The sequence below is a fragment of the Sus scrofa genome, chromosome 18 (genome assembly GCF_000003025.6).
Source record: "Sus scrofa isolate TJ Tabasco breed Duroc chromosome 18, Sscrofa11.1, whole genome shotgun sequence".
NCBI lineage: Eukaryota > Metazoa > Chordata > Mammalia > Artiodactyla > Suidae > Sus > Sus scrofa.
Window position 1 is genome coordinate 39619278 of NC_010460.4, and position 14491 is coordinate 39633768.

The following is a 14491-nucleotide window of genomic DNA, read 5'->3' on the forward strand; positions in this document are numbered from 1 at the left end:
AATGGTGGGGATGTTTTTCAGAGCAATGTAATTTCCCCAAATGTTTTAAGTGACAGGTCAGAGTCAGCATTTAAACAGCCAGGGGTAAAGTTAATGGTGTCTGCTTTGTGTATGCAGAGACTGGTTCTGGAAGAACGCCTACAAATCCAGTAAATGGTTATCTCCAGGAAAGGGTATAAGGTGGTTAGGGTCAAGAGTAGGAGGAAGCCTACTTTGTACCATAGATGCTCTTGAACATTCTTAATTGTATGACTGCAATTAAATCCATTAAAATATTTTATGGAGTTCGCCAATGGTCTAGAGGCTAAGGACTCGGTGTTGCCACTGCTATGGCTCAGGTTTTTGATCCCTGGCCCAGAAACTTCCGAATGCCATGACGCATCCAAAAAAAAATTTTTTTTTAATTTAAAAGTTAAAAAATAAATAAAATATTTTATGAAATCAGGCATACACATACTCACAAAAGAGTAAAGCTCATCCAAATTGTCTCCCTGGGGCATTGCTATCACACAATCATGGATACTAAAGAGGAAAAAGTAAGTTAGGGGTTCCTGACATACGTCAATTAAAAAGAAAAGCCACTGCCTCCTAAGCCACAGGTTGTTTTCAGTTCCCTCCACAAAGCTTCCCTGCCTACATACTTCCTTTGAAATTGCTGGTCCACCCAGAGTATAAAAGTCTACAGAGGGAGGCAGTATGTGGCAGAGACGAAACTGATGCAGATAAAACTGATGCCAGCGTCTCTCTCACTCCTTCATCTCTGGAGCCCTCCTAATCATCCAGGCCTCTCCTCCCTCCTTCTGCTCTCAGAGGCGATGTATATGTTACAAAGAAGAATGGAGCGTTTGGAGTCTGAGCCCTGCTACATCTGAGCAATCATGGGATCTTGAAAAACATCATGTCACCCCCCAAGCATCTCTATTTCCCCATTTGTTAAGTCAGAACTAGAATAAGCACCACCTGGGGGGTGAATATAACATTATCTATGAACACCTAAAAACTGGGGTTTGTCTACTCCAAAATAGTCTCTGAATCTAGTTCACGGTATAGTTTAAATAACTAATAGAGTATTACCTTAAGGCAGGCCATTCCTTACTTGGAATGTGAAACCTGGGCAAACTGCATCCAGATCAATCATACAGAATAACTACCATGTCTAAAAGAAAGGAACACAGAGGCTGGAGAAAGAGCTGTTCTTTTGTTTCAGAAACACACAATGCACAATCATGATTGCCAAAAGAAGTCTGGTTAAAGGCAAACAACCAGATTGACACATGCATGGCTAACTCAGCGTTTCCATCTTAAAACTTGTAAACAATAGGACAATTTATTCTGTCAACAAACACAGGGAGTGTAATTATTTTTTAAGTTTTTTTTTTTTTTTTTTTTTTAATGATCATTCCTATATATGGCAATTGGCTGGCTCCCTCCAAAACAGCCACATAGCAACTTTCTAAAAAGCACGGTCATCTCCCAGGTCATTCTCAGGGCAACACAGGAAGCCACCCCTTAGTCGTGACCCTGTACTATATGAAAGGCAAGCTATAACTAAGAGTACCCCATCTTTCACCATTATGCATCACTCCCTTTTAATGTGGTCAGCAGTTGGTCTCTATAAATGAGCCCAATCCTCTCAAAATTCTCCATGCACGTTTTGCTCCTAATGGGCTGTCCCATTTTGGAAATCGGTGCGCAAATGTTTATATTTTTACCTCTTCCCTTTCATTTTCTGGGACATCATAGGACCTTTTAAATCAAATATAAAAATTAAACTATGAAAAAACAAAACCCATGGGATCACAACCCACAGGAAAACAAGACGAAGCAGAGAGACATCAAAGACAAAAGAAGATTGTGGAAAATAAATCCCACTTGACAAATGAAAGACTATTTTCTTATATCTTTCATCAAAGTATTGTGGACAATTAATATTTTATGCACTTTAGGAAGAAAGAGGATGGAATTTGACCTATAGGTGTTTGAAACATACCTTATTCATTTACAATCCACTAATAACAAACACATATTCAGATAACAAATACATTATTGTTCATGAAAGAACCCCAAATTAAAGGGTGATTTTCAGTCCAAGTAAATACAGAAAAGCTGCCAAAACCATCTGTTTGACTCTCAATGATCTCATTTGTTTTCATCAAGCAATATTGAGTTTTTTCAAATTAGATTAATCTCTTGCCCAGTTATTAGGCTATTTGGATTTTTTAAAATGTAGGACAATCATTAGCATAAAATAATCTGAAAAGTACACTGGAACACTTCCTTGGGAAGACTTATTATAATTTACTTACTTTTTTGTTTTAAAGAATAATCTGGCTTCATGAAAGGTAAGAACAATATGGTAAGCAGGGCCATCCCATGAATGGCTGGCATGTGGATCAGTAAATATTTGTTGAATGAATGAATGAATGAATGGAACATCTGAGCAATCAGACTGAAGCAAACAGGAACACAAATTCCCCAGCCGCCCCACTCACACACCTTCCTAAGAATCCTCTTAGAAACATGAGTTTTCATATTTCTGCCCTCAGTACATTTACTCCACTGCTTCCTCTTCAATAACATCTTTTTCAGAGGACAATAAGTAGAAGGCATGATAAGATTCTTCACTTTTGGAGTTCCCGTTGTGGCACAGTGGAAATAAATCCAACTAGGAACCCTGAGGTTGCGGGTTCGATCCCTGGCCTTGCTCAGTGGGTTAAGGATCTGGCGTTGCCATAAGCTATGGTGTAGGTTGCAGACACAGCTCGGATCTGGTGTTGCTGTGGCTCTGGCGTAGGCTGGCGGCTACAGCTCCAACTGGACCCCTAGCCTGGGAACCTCCATATGCCACAAGCGCAGCCCTAAAAAGACAAAAAAAAAAAAAAAAAAAAGATTCTTCACTTTCTTATCTGACCCCTCGACCCTTCCCCAAACAATCAACAAACAAAAACTTAAAAGCCCAGGAAACAATATTTTAACAAGGTCCCTAGGTGATCCTGAGTGGCGGGCAGGGCCTAAGAACTAGTCCATCCTTTGTGTGAATCATGACCCTTACCTGGGAGCCTTCCTCTAATCAGCCCTCTTTGGATGCAATGAATTCTTTCTTGATCACCAAAGTGAGTTGCCCCTCTGGAAAGCCTTCCCCAGCGCACAACTCTTTCCCTCTGCACACTGGCACACCTTCCCTGGAGACCTGCCCCCACCACATGGTATTTCTCTGTCCCTCCAGAAGGGCGAGTTCTTTGAGGGCACGGACACTTGCTGGTTGATCTTTGGGTCACTAACACCTTGGCAGTGAGCAACCTAAGCTCTCCAAGGCCTCACTTTCCTCCCATGTAAAGTGAGAGAGAGAGAAGTGACCCTGCTGCTGTGAGGACTAAGTGGTGAACATAAACCAGCTAACCCAGCACTGCGGGGAATCACAGCCCAAGGAAGGTCGCAGGTGGGGATACAGGTTTTAAAATCAACCAGACAATTCTCACCTCACCACCCCCAGGGCTTCAACAACGCTAAGTGGAAAGGCTTTCTCAAGGGGGTCAGAGCTCTTGGTAAATACAAGCAGGTTCCACTTTTCATCACACCAGAAGGTGATCAACATAGAGAAGATCTTGTTTTCCTGTGGGAACAATTCCTGATACACAGCCTGGCCTCAAACAAAGAACAGGAATGACCTTAAGGACCCACAGAGAATGAGCATGGTCTTCATGGATGTAATAAATATAAACTTCTGTCATTATTTAAAGGAATGAAATGAGGGTCTAGATAATTATAGGTAAATTAAGAATACTAATGGCAGCCGTGAGCTGTGGTGAAGGTCGCAGATGCAGCTCGGATCCCCCGTTGCTGTGGCTCTGGCATAGGCTGGCAGCTATAGCTCCAATTAGACCCCTAGCCTGGGAACCTCCATCTGCTGCGAGAGTGGCCCTAAAAAGACAAAAAAAGAATACTAATTACAAGTATTCCCATATATACATCAGTACACATATAATAAAACATAAACATAAGCATAACTTCATATGGAAACTTTAACTGGCCCAAATTTCTTCAGAGATTGGCCAGGAAAGAATGAGCTTATAATATGGCATCTCTCTCCATGCTTTCCCCATGTTGGAAGTGCCAAAACCACAAAAAGTAATATAACCTCAGAGTCTTCAAATGCCTCAAATGTGGAGTATGTTTGATAACTGGGATGATGAACATGATAATATTTCTCATTGAAAAATCACTCTTCGAAATAAGAGGCCTGTAAAACAGTCCCCCTTTTCTCATCCAGCCTATATTCTAAACTTAATTGATTCTATAACTCCAGTTCATTAGCATGGGTAAAATTTTGCAAAAACAGCAGCATTCAAGTCTTAATTTGTTGACAATTGTCAGTGCTTTCTATATTTGATTTAAAAATACATAAAGAACTGGAATAGGAGTGTGGATGTGATGGCAGAAAATTAAGACTTGGCTACAAGGGTGGTACACAGACAACATGGCTGTATAGGCAAGTTTTCAAGGCAAAAGCAGATGATGTGCCTAGATGGTGCTCTCTGTAAAACCAATACCCCCTCCTCTAGTCTACCTTCTTTTAGTAAGGAAGGCTTGAAAACTCTCAAGGAAATAGGAAAGGAGACTAGTCTTGTCTTCTTTGGAGGCCACTGAGTATTGTCCATTATAATTTAACATGTGCATGCCTCTCCTCACAGTACTTTGATTTCCAGGTTTCTGTCTCTGGGCATCAGCACAATAAGAATGGCAAATTCCTTCCCTGCAGCTTGGCATAAAACTAAAAATATAAATGTGCCTCAATAAGAAGATGTTAAATAAATTATTATACATCTATGCTTCAGAATCCTTACAACCAAAAAGCATTAACTAGCATGGGAAAATTCCTCAGTCATATTATTGTAGAGATTTTTTTTTTTAAAGCAAACTGTGGAAGAATAAGTACAATTCAATTTTATTTATGTAAAAATAAAACTACATATACAAAGTTACATATATATGTATATATATGCATATGTGTATATATGTAATAAACAGAAAAGGCTCTGGGAAAGATACAATAAGTTGTATCAGTTGTTATTTCTGAGAAGAGTGGGGATTTGTAGCTCAGAAAAGATTTTATTCCCTTTATTGTTTAAAGTTTTAGTATGATAATGTATTAATGTAGTAGTTATGCCACTGAAGTTAAAATTAAAAATAATGATGCTAAATAAGGGAAGGAGGAAGAGAAATAAGGTGGAAAACAACAACAAAAAAATAACTTCAACATATGATGGAAGTTCTCTGCCAGTTATTTGGGCTCAGGTGCTCCCATGCTCCCTAATGTTACTTTGCACAATTGAATAACTAGGAAAGAGCTTTGATAAGCATTCACCAGCACTTCAACATTTGAGTTACATTTTCTTGGTCATTATCAATTTTTCTTTCTTTTTTGAGCTATCATTCTAATGATACAAAATTTCAAAATAGAAGGAGAGCAAATGATCAGAGCAAAGGACCACAGCCTCAGAGCTACAAAGGGCAAAGAGATTTCTCACCCCAAAGATGCACTGACCAGAGCAGATACTAACCAAGAGCCTCTCACAGATGTGCTTCTCATTCCTTCATCAAGAAGGCCCGCCTTCTCTCTTCCTTTCCTTCGTTTACCTGGCAGCAGTGGTTCTCAAGCCTCAGCCCCCAAGAGCGTCCAGGTGGAGCCTGAAAATGCCGGCTCAGGGAGCCAGGTGCAGAGCTTGTGCGAGGCTCTTTCACACCTTAAAGCTTAATGGGGAGACCACAGTCGGATTACATCTCTGTGATTCACTAGCTCTGTGGCCTTGGGCAAGTCATTAAACCTCTCAGTGCCACCATTTTTCACGTGCAAAATGGGGCTACGGTGGTCTCTCCCTTACTAGGCTGTGAGGACCCACTCAGGGCCTGGCTCTGAGTAAGGACTTCATGCAAGAGCCCCAGCAATTCTGATGAAGCCAATGACGACTGCAGTCACTACAATGACTGGGCAAGGCCCAGGAATCAGCACTGTCCCCGCGATGCTTTGGTCCACTGCATTTGAGAAACACCATTTATACTCCCGATATCCTCAGCTAAGAGGCTGCACAACCAAACACAAACGATGCTCAAGGGAAACTCAAAGCAACTAGCATGGACTATTCCTCCACCCAGTTAGCAATACCAGATTTCCCCTTCCCATGTGTTTGCCGACCGGAGAAAGGTGCTGTCTCTGCGGGGAAGCCTGGTGGACCCACGCCCTCCACCCACCCTGCCCGCGGGTAACTGCCGTGCTCACCTTTACAAGGAGGCCTGGTCTGTCCAGTGAGCAGCTTTAAAAACAGCATGAAGTGGTACCTCGGAATGTAAATGCCTCCCCAAATACAGAAGAACGAAGCCCACCAGCTCTCCTGCTACCATGTGTTAACTGGCCAGCGGAGTTCTGAGGTCCCCACAGCAGCCCAGAACCCACTTCCGGATCCGCCCCGGAAGCGGGGCGGGGCGCAGGCCCGGAGGCGGGAAGCCCCCGGGATTCCGCGCGACCCCGCGCGGCTGCCCAGCGCCTCCCAGCCCCCTCCTCCTGGGGTTTGGCGCGGGCCCTGTCAGCGCAGCGTGGGTCCCTGACAGTAGCAGGGGCTGTGGATCCGGAGCACCGACGGGTGTTCCAGGCCTTCCCCCGCCAGGCACCGGGCCGGGGTCTGTAGGACCAGGGCCCACATGAGTCCTGACAGGTCATTTCAAGCTTTTTGTGACTTTGCGCAGATTGCTAAGTCAGTTCCTCATCTGTAAAATGCACTCCCTATTATCTAACCGTCCAATAAAAGTATGCATCGACCTCAAAAAAAAAAAAAAAAAAATGCCCCTGAGACAATCTTGCCTAGACATCATTCTGCTCTAAATTAAAGTATTATCAACAAACTCTCCATTACCATGATTCCGCACTGAATTACTGAGTAAAAGTCAATACCCCCGGTGTTAGCCAGGGAGTACACTTTGTTGGAAGAGGGCTTAGGAGAAGCACAGCTGCTGCTGTGGTCTCAGAACTTCTGCTCCACACTAAGGATTTGTTGCTGTTGCTCCCTGTGTGATCAGAGAACACTGAGGAGGAGGAGAGGGTTACCCAGGTTCCTTGGGAGGCCAAACCTAGAGCCGTTTTGGGGTTAACTCTACCCAGGCAAGGCTCCTCTTTATTCTCTCTTTTGGTTGTTTTCCTTTACAGCACTAAGCTTTTTGGTTTCAGCTTCTGGTACTTACCCTTGCTCAATGCTGAAATCCAGGGCACAACCTAAATGCCCAGTAATAAAGAAATAATTCAATGAATGCTGGTATAGTCCCACGCAGAATCTTAGGTACCCATTAAGGGCAGTATTTCTAAATATCTTGAGAAGATGTTATGCCCTGATGTTAAGTGGTGGTAAAAAAAATCTCACAGAAATAATATGATTCAATAGTAAGATGCCAATTAGAAAAACTTCCAAGGGGAAAAAAATACAGGAAAAAAAATCAAATATTAACAACTGTTACTTCTGGGTGGTGGGACTAAGACTGATTTATTTTCCGCTTCCCCACAGCTTAGACTATTTTTCAAAGCTGCTTCTGTGAGTATATGTAATCAGAAAACCAGAAATAAACCAGGAGCTAAGAGCTAATACAACGGTGTCCCTTCAAACCCAGGCAACAAACACTGCATTAGGGAGTAGAAACAGAGAAAATAAAGGGGGCATCTTCAGCATCCCCCTCCAGAGTCTTCAAGCCAGATCTGTTCAGGTGTTTCTCTCAGGAAGGTCCACCTCAGGGCAAGCTGGGAATTTCAACCTCCCCCCAGAGGCCCTGACATTCGTCTCGGAACAAAGACTCTGGAGGCTGAATTCAGTGGTCTATTCGTGGGTCCAGCTTACTTTGAAAAGAAGTTATCTTCTTAAGCTCACAAAGGATACTCCTCTGGAACTGTGTTTGTCACAAGTATCCTTTTCCCTTGGGACATTAGGAAAAGCAGAGGAAAGAATGAGGATCAAGGAAGAGGCAGGGAAAGAGCGAAAGGAGGTTACGCACTGCAGCAACTGAGAGTGCTTTCCTGCCCTATGGATAAGGCGGAAGGAACGGAAAGCCGTGGGCATGGTCCCTTACAGTATTCTGCTTCCATGCAACTCCCTTCTCACAGGCAGGGCAGCCTTGCACGATAAAGATGGCAAATCAACAGGTTAAAAAGAAAATGAATGAAGTAGAAGAGGTTCTTTAAGGTGAACAGTAACTGAGATGCACTTGGCTCAGCCATGTATCCTTAATTGTAATCGCTTTATCTGCCCATCTGCTTGGGAGATTCCTAAGAAATTACTATTTCAGGTCTTGCATCCATAGCTCTCCGAAGTCATATGAGTAAAACATTTGACTCCTAATTCCATAGGAAGGAGGTGAGATGTAACTGGTTGAGTCCCCCTGCTCCACAAGGCTTCAGAAAACATGTTTTTACAGTCAAGTCCATTTACAGAGCACCTCCCAATAGTAACTGAGACACGTTTACACGCCCTGCACTGAGCTAAACCCTTGGCGTTTCCCCATTAACTCCCTCCAACACCATTATTATCCTCATTTAACAGGTGAGGCAACTGGCATAGAGAGAGGGTCCACATCTCCACCTGCCCAGGGGGAGATGTCAGGCTTTGAGTTTCCGGGGCTGCTGTAACAAATTACCATGCGCTTGGGGCCTTAAGACAACAAAAATGAATTCTCTGACAGTTCTGGAGACCAGAAGTCCAACATCAAGGTTTTGGCAGGGCCATGCTCCATTGGAAGACTCTAGGGGAAGAATCCCTCTGCCCTTGACCCAGCTCTAGGTAACCCCAGACATTCCTTGGCTTGTGTCAGCACAATTGCAGCCCTGTCTCTCTCTCTCTTTTTAAATGTGTTTGTTTCTTTGTTTTTAGACATTTACAAACAATTATTATCGTTTACTACAATAACTATATTAAATGATAATAATTATATTCAAGTATTTCTATAAAAAGTATATAAAATATTATAGTTTACTGTGATAACTGTAGTTATAAACAATTCGGCGTTAACCCTTGACATACGGATTTTATATAATAGTGTGTCATGAAAAGTTCACAGAATCCTCATTGAATATAGGGACTTATGAGTCATCACTAGAAATGGGGCTTTAGTTTACCTGGCTCCTCCAGAGCCCTTTTTGATGGTTCTTTTAGGCCTCCCCTTTACACCCTCAAAAAACAAAAGTATGCTCATTCTTCTTTGGATAGATATCACCTAGTACTCAGTCAGGATTTCTTTCAGAGGTTCCCACTCAGGCTGCACGTTAAGTCTCCTGGGAGCTTTTAAGAAGTCTGAGGAGTTCCCACTGTGGCTCGGCAGAAACAAATCCAACTGGTATCCATGAGGATGTGGGTTTGATCTCTGGCCTTGCTCAGTGAGTTAAGGATCCTGGCATTGCTGTGAGCTGTGGTGTAGGTCACAGACGCGGCTCCGATCCCCGTGTTGCTGTGGCTGTGGTGTAGACCAGCAGCTATAGCTCTGATTCAACCCCAAGCTGGGAACTTCCATGTGCCATGGATGCGGCCCTAAGAAAGAAAAAATGAAAAAAGAAAAAGAAATCTAGCCTCCCCACCCATGGCAAGTGAACCTGAATCACATCAACAGAGCCCAGGCGTTATATCTGCCCCTCTTCTTATAAGGCCACCTCCTTCGTGTGCCTCTGTCTTTTCTTCACAAAAAGACACCAGTCATGGAGTTCCCGTCGTGGTGCAGTGGTTAACGAAATCTGACTAGGAACCATGAGGTTGCGGGTTCGGTCCCTGCCCTTGCTCAGTGGGTTAACGATCCGGTGTTGCCGTGAGCTATGGTGTAGGTTGCAGACGCGGCTCGGATCCCGCGTTGCTGTGGCTCTGGCGTAGGCCAGTGCCTACGGCTCCAATTAGACCCCTAGCCTGGGAACCTCCATATGCCGTGGGAGCGGCCCTAGAAATGGCAAAAAGACAAAAAAAAAAGACACCAGTCATATTGGAGCCGCCCCAATCCATTATGACCTTAGCCTGATTACATCTTCAAAGGCCCCATTCCCAATTAAGGTCACATTCTGAGGATCCTAGCGGACACGAACTTTGAAGGAACACTCTGCAACCTGGGATGCATCTTTGGGGAAATCCCTTTGCAACCCAGGACTATTGGATTCAGACTTGGCAGTGTGACTCCAGAGCCCACCTCCTGAACTACATGTTGACCCGGGGACCACACTCAGTTAAGCGCTGTTCACACATACGGGAACATACACTAGACGATGTCAGAGCACGACCTGGCTCCTGTCCCGAGACGCTGATGATCCGCTGAACCCAAAGGAGACAATGAGGGAGGAAAAGCACATCACTGAAGTGTCTGAGTGAAACTTCTGGATGCCATGGACGCTTAGCTGGGAAAGTGATGGAGGAGGGCCGGGGGACCTTCAGCACAGGCAGCATCAGGCCAGGTTGGGAGGAAAGACCCAGACAAAGGCAGAGGCAAGACTAGACCAGCATGTTCAAGAGAGACGTGTGCCCTGGAGATGGGTTGGAGTAGGGGTGTGTTAGAGATGCTCAGAGACAAAGGGCAGAGCTTAGATTTCATTTGGAAGGCAGCATAAAAACTTGAATAGGGACCCGAAGGATGAAAATCAGTCTTAAAGACTCCCCGGGCAGAGGTGGGCAGGCCGAGTGTAGAACGTAGAACTGAGTGTTGAAACTTCCTGACAGAACAGGCTCGCCTGCGTGGGTACCAACATGCCAAGGCATCACGTTTACACCTCCTCTGTGACATTTTAACAGCTGCCCTTAGAAAATAAACCGCCGATGCAGATGCTCCCCCTACTTTCACCCCCCCACAAGGAGAATCCCCCTCCCCACCGAGCCCCCAACACTCACTCACACACACACACACACACCACCGCTTCCCTCCCGACACCCGCTTGCACCCCAGCCAAGGGCTGAGTGAAGAGAAAGGTGAGAGAGAAATGAAAACGCCTGAAAGAACAGCCAAAAAAGAACAGCCAAGTCATAAATCACCTTTACACCGCTCGCAACAGGCTCCCCTCTGCTTGATGGCCAGGGCACAGTCTCTTGACAGCACTGGGCACTTTTCTCTCTTGCAGGTCACTTCCTTGTTCTAGACAAAAAAAAAAAAAAAAAAAAAAAAAAAGACAAGAAATATTTGAAATCAACTTCCAACACAATCCCCAGAATCCTAGCACAAGGCTGAGGTTCACCTAGCTTCCCTCTTCTTATCTTGCCTTCATCTTGGCAAGAAAACTGCAATAGTAAATGAGATTGTGCTCTTTCTGGAAAAGAAATATCCACTCAGGAAGAGATTGAGATTAAGGGCAGATGAGAGAGGATGAAAAACCCTTCTTTGCAAGCCCATTTAACCTAGATAATCAAACGCCGAGAGAGAGCCGCTTTCTGCTCTAAGGTTTCTTTTTAGTACACACTAGTGAAACGATAATATTTGTGTAAATCATATTTTGCCCATTGGGCTACCTGGGCCAGGACTGCATCGTGAGAACAAAAATATTTGCACACAGCCGTCCAACAAGCCTTAATAGTAGAGTGCATTAAAATGCAGCAATCTAAAGTTCCAACTCAAATAATGACAAAGTTGAGTATTGAATCGGCTCAGTAAGAGAAAAAATAATATTCCCCACGCCAGGCAGAGACACAGTCATCAGTGTTTCACGGCTGTGGGACAGCTGCATTATATTAGCACTTATGCTAATGAAAGTGTGGTAGCATCTGCATCTTTGGTCGTATCCTGAAAGGTTAGCTGTTAACATGACTTTGAGAAGATCCAAACATGATGCACAGACCTGTTTGCAGAACAGGATGCACGTGAAACAAGAATCCTGTGTCACAAAACTTCAACAATATTGGAACCATAAGGAGTGTTTACTAAATGCTACGTGCTGTGGCTTTCGGTCTGATTAAAATCCTGTGAGGTAAGCATTATCACTATCTTCTGTTTATAAGTCAGAGAAGGTCTATGACTTCTTCAAGCTCATACAGCCTGGCAGTGGCAGAGGTGGACTTCAAGTTGACCTAAATGTGCACAGGGCGCACACCCCACCCACATTCATTGCCTGATTTGGGGACAGATGGGAAAGGAGCAACTGGTCAGCATCCTTCCCTCCAGATGACCTTGGAACCCTCCTGGAATATATGCAAGAGAACTCCTGACTCAGCCCTGACAATGACCTTTGGAAGATTCACAGTGTACCTAGTATGCTTCCATGTCAAGAGAGCAAGGAAGCTCTCACCATTCCTATTCCAGCACCAAGGAAGGGTGTGAGGGGTGTGAATGGGAGTACGGGGTGTGTGTGGGGGGGGGGGGGACTGGAGTCCAAGCTGAGCCCATACACCACATTTCAGCTCTACAGCAATTCTAAAATAAAACACTTCACCCCTGTGCAGCCCTCCAATTTCCTGGGAGTTGCAGAGCCCCCCACATGCTCCCAGGGTCTAATTCTAAAATGAAGCCAGATTATCCCCTCCCCTTTGAATGATCAGAAGGTCCAGAGTCCCAGACCCCCACTCCCTCCAACTCACCGTTTGCCCCTCCCCCAGAGTAAAGCGCGTGGATCAGGGGACAGCTGGGCCTCCCCATCCCAACAGCTCCACTTCGGCACAGTCTTGTCTCGCCAGCCTGATGGCTGGGCAAGGCCACAGCAGCATGGGAATCATGAGCCCACCCTGACCAGCTCTGCTCAGATGTTCCCACTGGATGACACACACAGAAAACGCCCTCCGTGCTCGCCACTCTTCCCACTCCTGCAGGGCTGGTGTGCAGACCTTTGTTTTTTTCTGGTATTGGTTATTGGTTGACTGTGGTTGAACTAAGGAATGCGATCTCCTTTTCCTCCCCCCTCTGTGATGTCTGCTATGTGGTAAGGGTCCTCCTAAAGCCAATCGCAGTGACTCCTTAACATCCTGGGAGGCAGGGATCCTCACCTTTGGCTGCAAATCCGAACCCAGGTGCAGTTCCTACCCAAGACCAGCACTGTCTCCCACCCTCTGGAGCTCAGGTCTGATTTATCTCAGGATCGGGCTTGCCAGGTAATTCCAGCGTGCAGCCCAGGCTGAGAACCACTGCCAGGAAGGGGGTATTCTTACTGCCAGGGAGACGGAGATGGGCCCGGGAGCTGTCCAGAGTCCTGTGGTGAAGGGCTGGCTGCGGCCTGCACCCAGGAAGCCCAGCTCCAAGCCTCCCAAAGCGCCTTCCCTTCCCTTCTCTTCTTCATAATGACGGCGGCATCGTGACTCACTGTTAAGTCACGGCCCTGTGATTTATTTTCATATTTTTTTCTTAAATTGCAAGCTAAATACACAGCTATGGCCACAATTCAAATTAAAGAGGTGTTTTTGTTGTTTTTTGTTGTTGTTGTTGTTGTTCTTTTTAGAACCCTCGGCATATGAAAGTTCCCAGGTTAGGGGTCAAATCGGAGCTACAGCTGCCAGCCTTCACCATAGGCACAGCAATGCAGTATCCTTAATGCACAGGGCAGGGCCAGGGATCGAACCCATGTCCTCATGGATACTAGTTGGGTTCGTTACTGCTGAGCCACAATGGGAGCTCCTAAAGAGGTATATTTTTAAAAATTAACAGTGCCCTCTATATGCAGTAGCCAAGACATGGAAACAACCGAAATGCCTATCAACAGAGGAATGGATAAAGAAGATGTGGTACCTATACATGATGGAATATTACTCAGCCATTAAAAGGAAAGAAATAATGGCATTTGCAGCAACATGGATAGACCTGGAAATTGTCATACTAAGTGAAGTCAGTCAGACAGTGAGACACCAACATCACATGCTATCACTTACATGTGGAATCTAAAAAAATGGACACAATGAACTTCTTTACGGAACAGATACTGACTCACAGACTTTGAAAAACTTATGGTTTCCAAAGGAGACAGGTTGGGGGCGGGGGGATGGGCTGGGGATTTGGGATGGAAATGCTACAAAATTGGGTTGTCATGATCCTTATACAACTCTAAAGGTAATAAAATTCATCACGTAATGAAAAAAATTAACAGTACCCTTTTACCATCACCTAAGTAATCAAGAACGACAATTAGGTGTCTGTGTCGCTTGGCATTTTGAACAGTGACTTGGCTTTGGAAAATGCAGTTCCTCGAAGCCATCCTTCCATAACAGCTGCCCCTACCCAAGGCATCTGCCTCAGAGCATCTGTTTCCTCAGCTTTATGCTTTCAGCAAACCTGCCTGCAGCCTTAGGGAGGGCCACCCCCCTCAAGTGCATCTCCTCTCTGCAAAGAAGAATCCTCAAACACAAGGAATTCAAAACTCTAAGCACGGGGGTGGGGTGTGAGGTTGAAATCTGGGGCCTAATAAATAGGAAGACACACACACTTTCTTACCTATAGGAACTCTTTGCTTAATTAGAAACTGAGCAGCCCATCCAAAGCCATAGCAAGATCCCAAGATTCATAATAAATAGCTTGTAATTAC

General features: G+C 44.8%; 1 protein-coding gene across 6 annotated transcripts in view; it reads right to left on the bottom strand.

Annotated features, from left to right (window-relative positions):
• Positions 1 to 14491, bottom strand: part of BMPER (BMP binding endothelial regulator) — a 246181-nt gene that overhangs the window by 201448 nt on the left and 30242 nt on the right. For 5 of the 6 annotated variants that reach the window (XM_013990842.2, XM_013990843.2, XM_013990844.2 and 2 more), the window contains exon 3: positions 11031 to 11130. In XM_013990842.2, coding sequence (XP_013846296.1) covers positions 11031 to 11130 — 100 coding nt within the window. Of the gene's footprint in view, positions 1 to 6277; positions 6470 to 11030; positions 11131 to 14491 lie in introns of those variants that run through there. The other variant, XM_013990845.2, reaches the window with a different exon arrangement.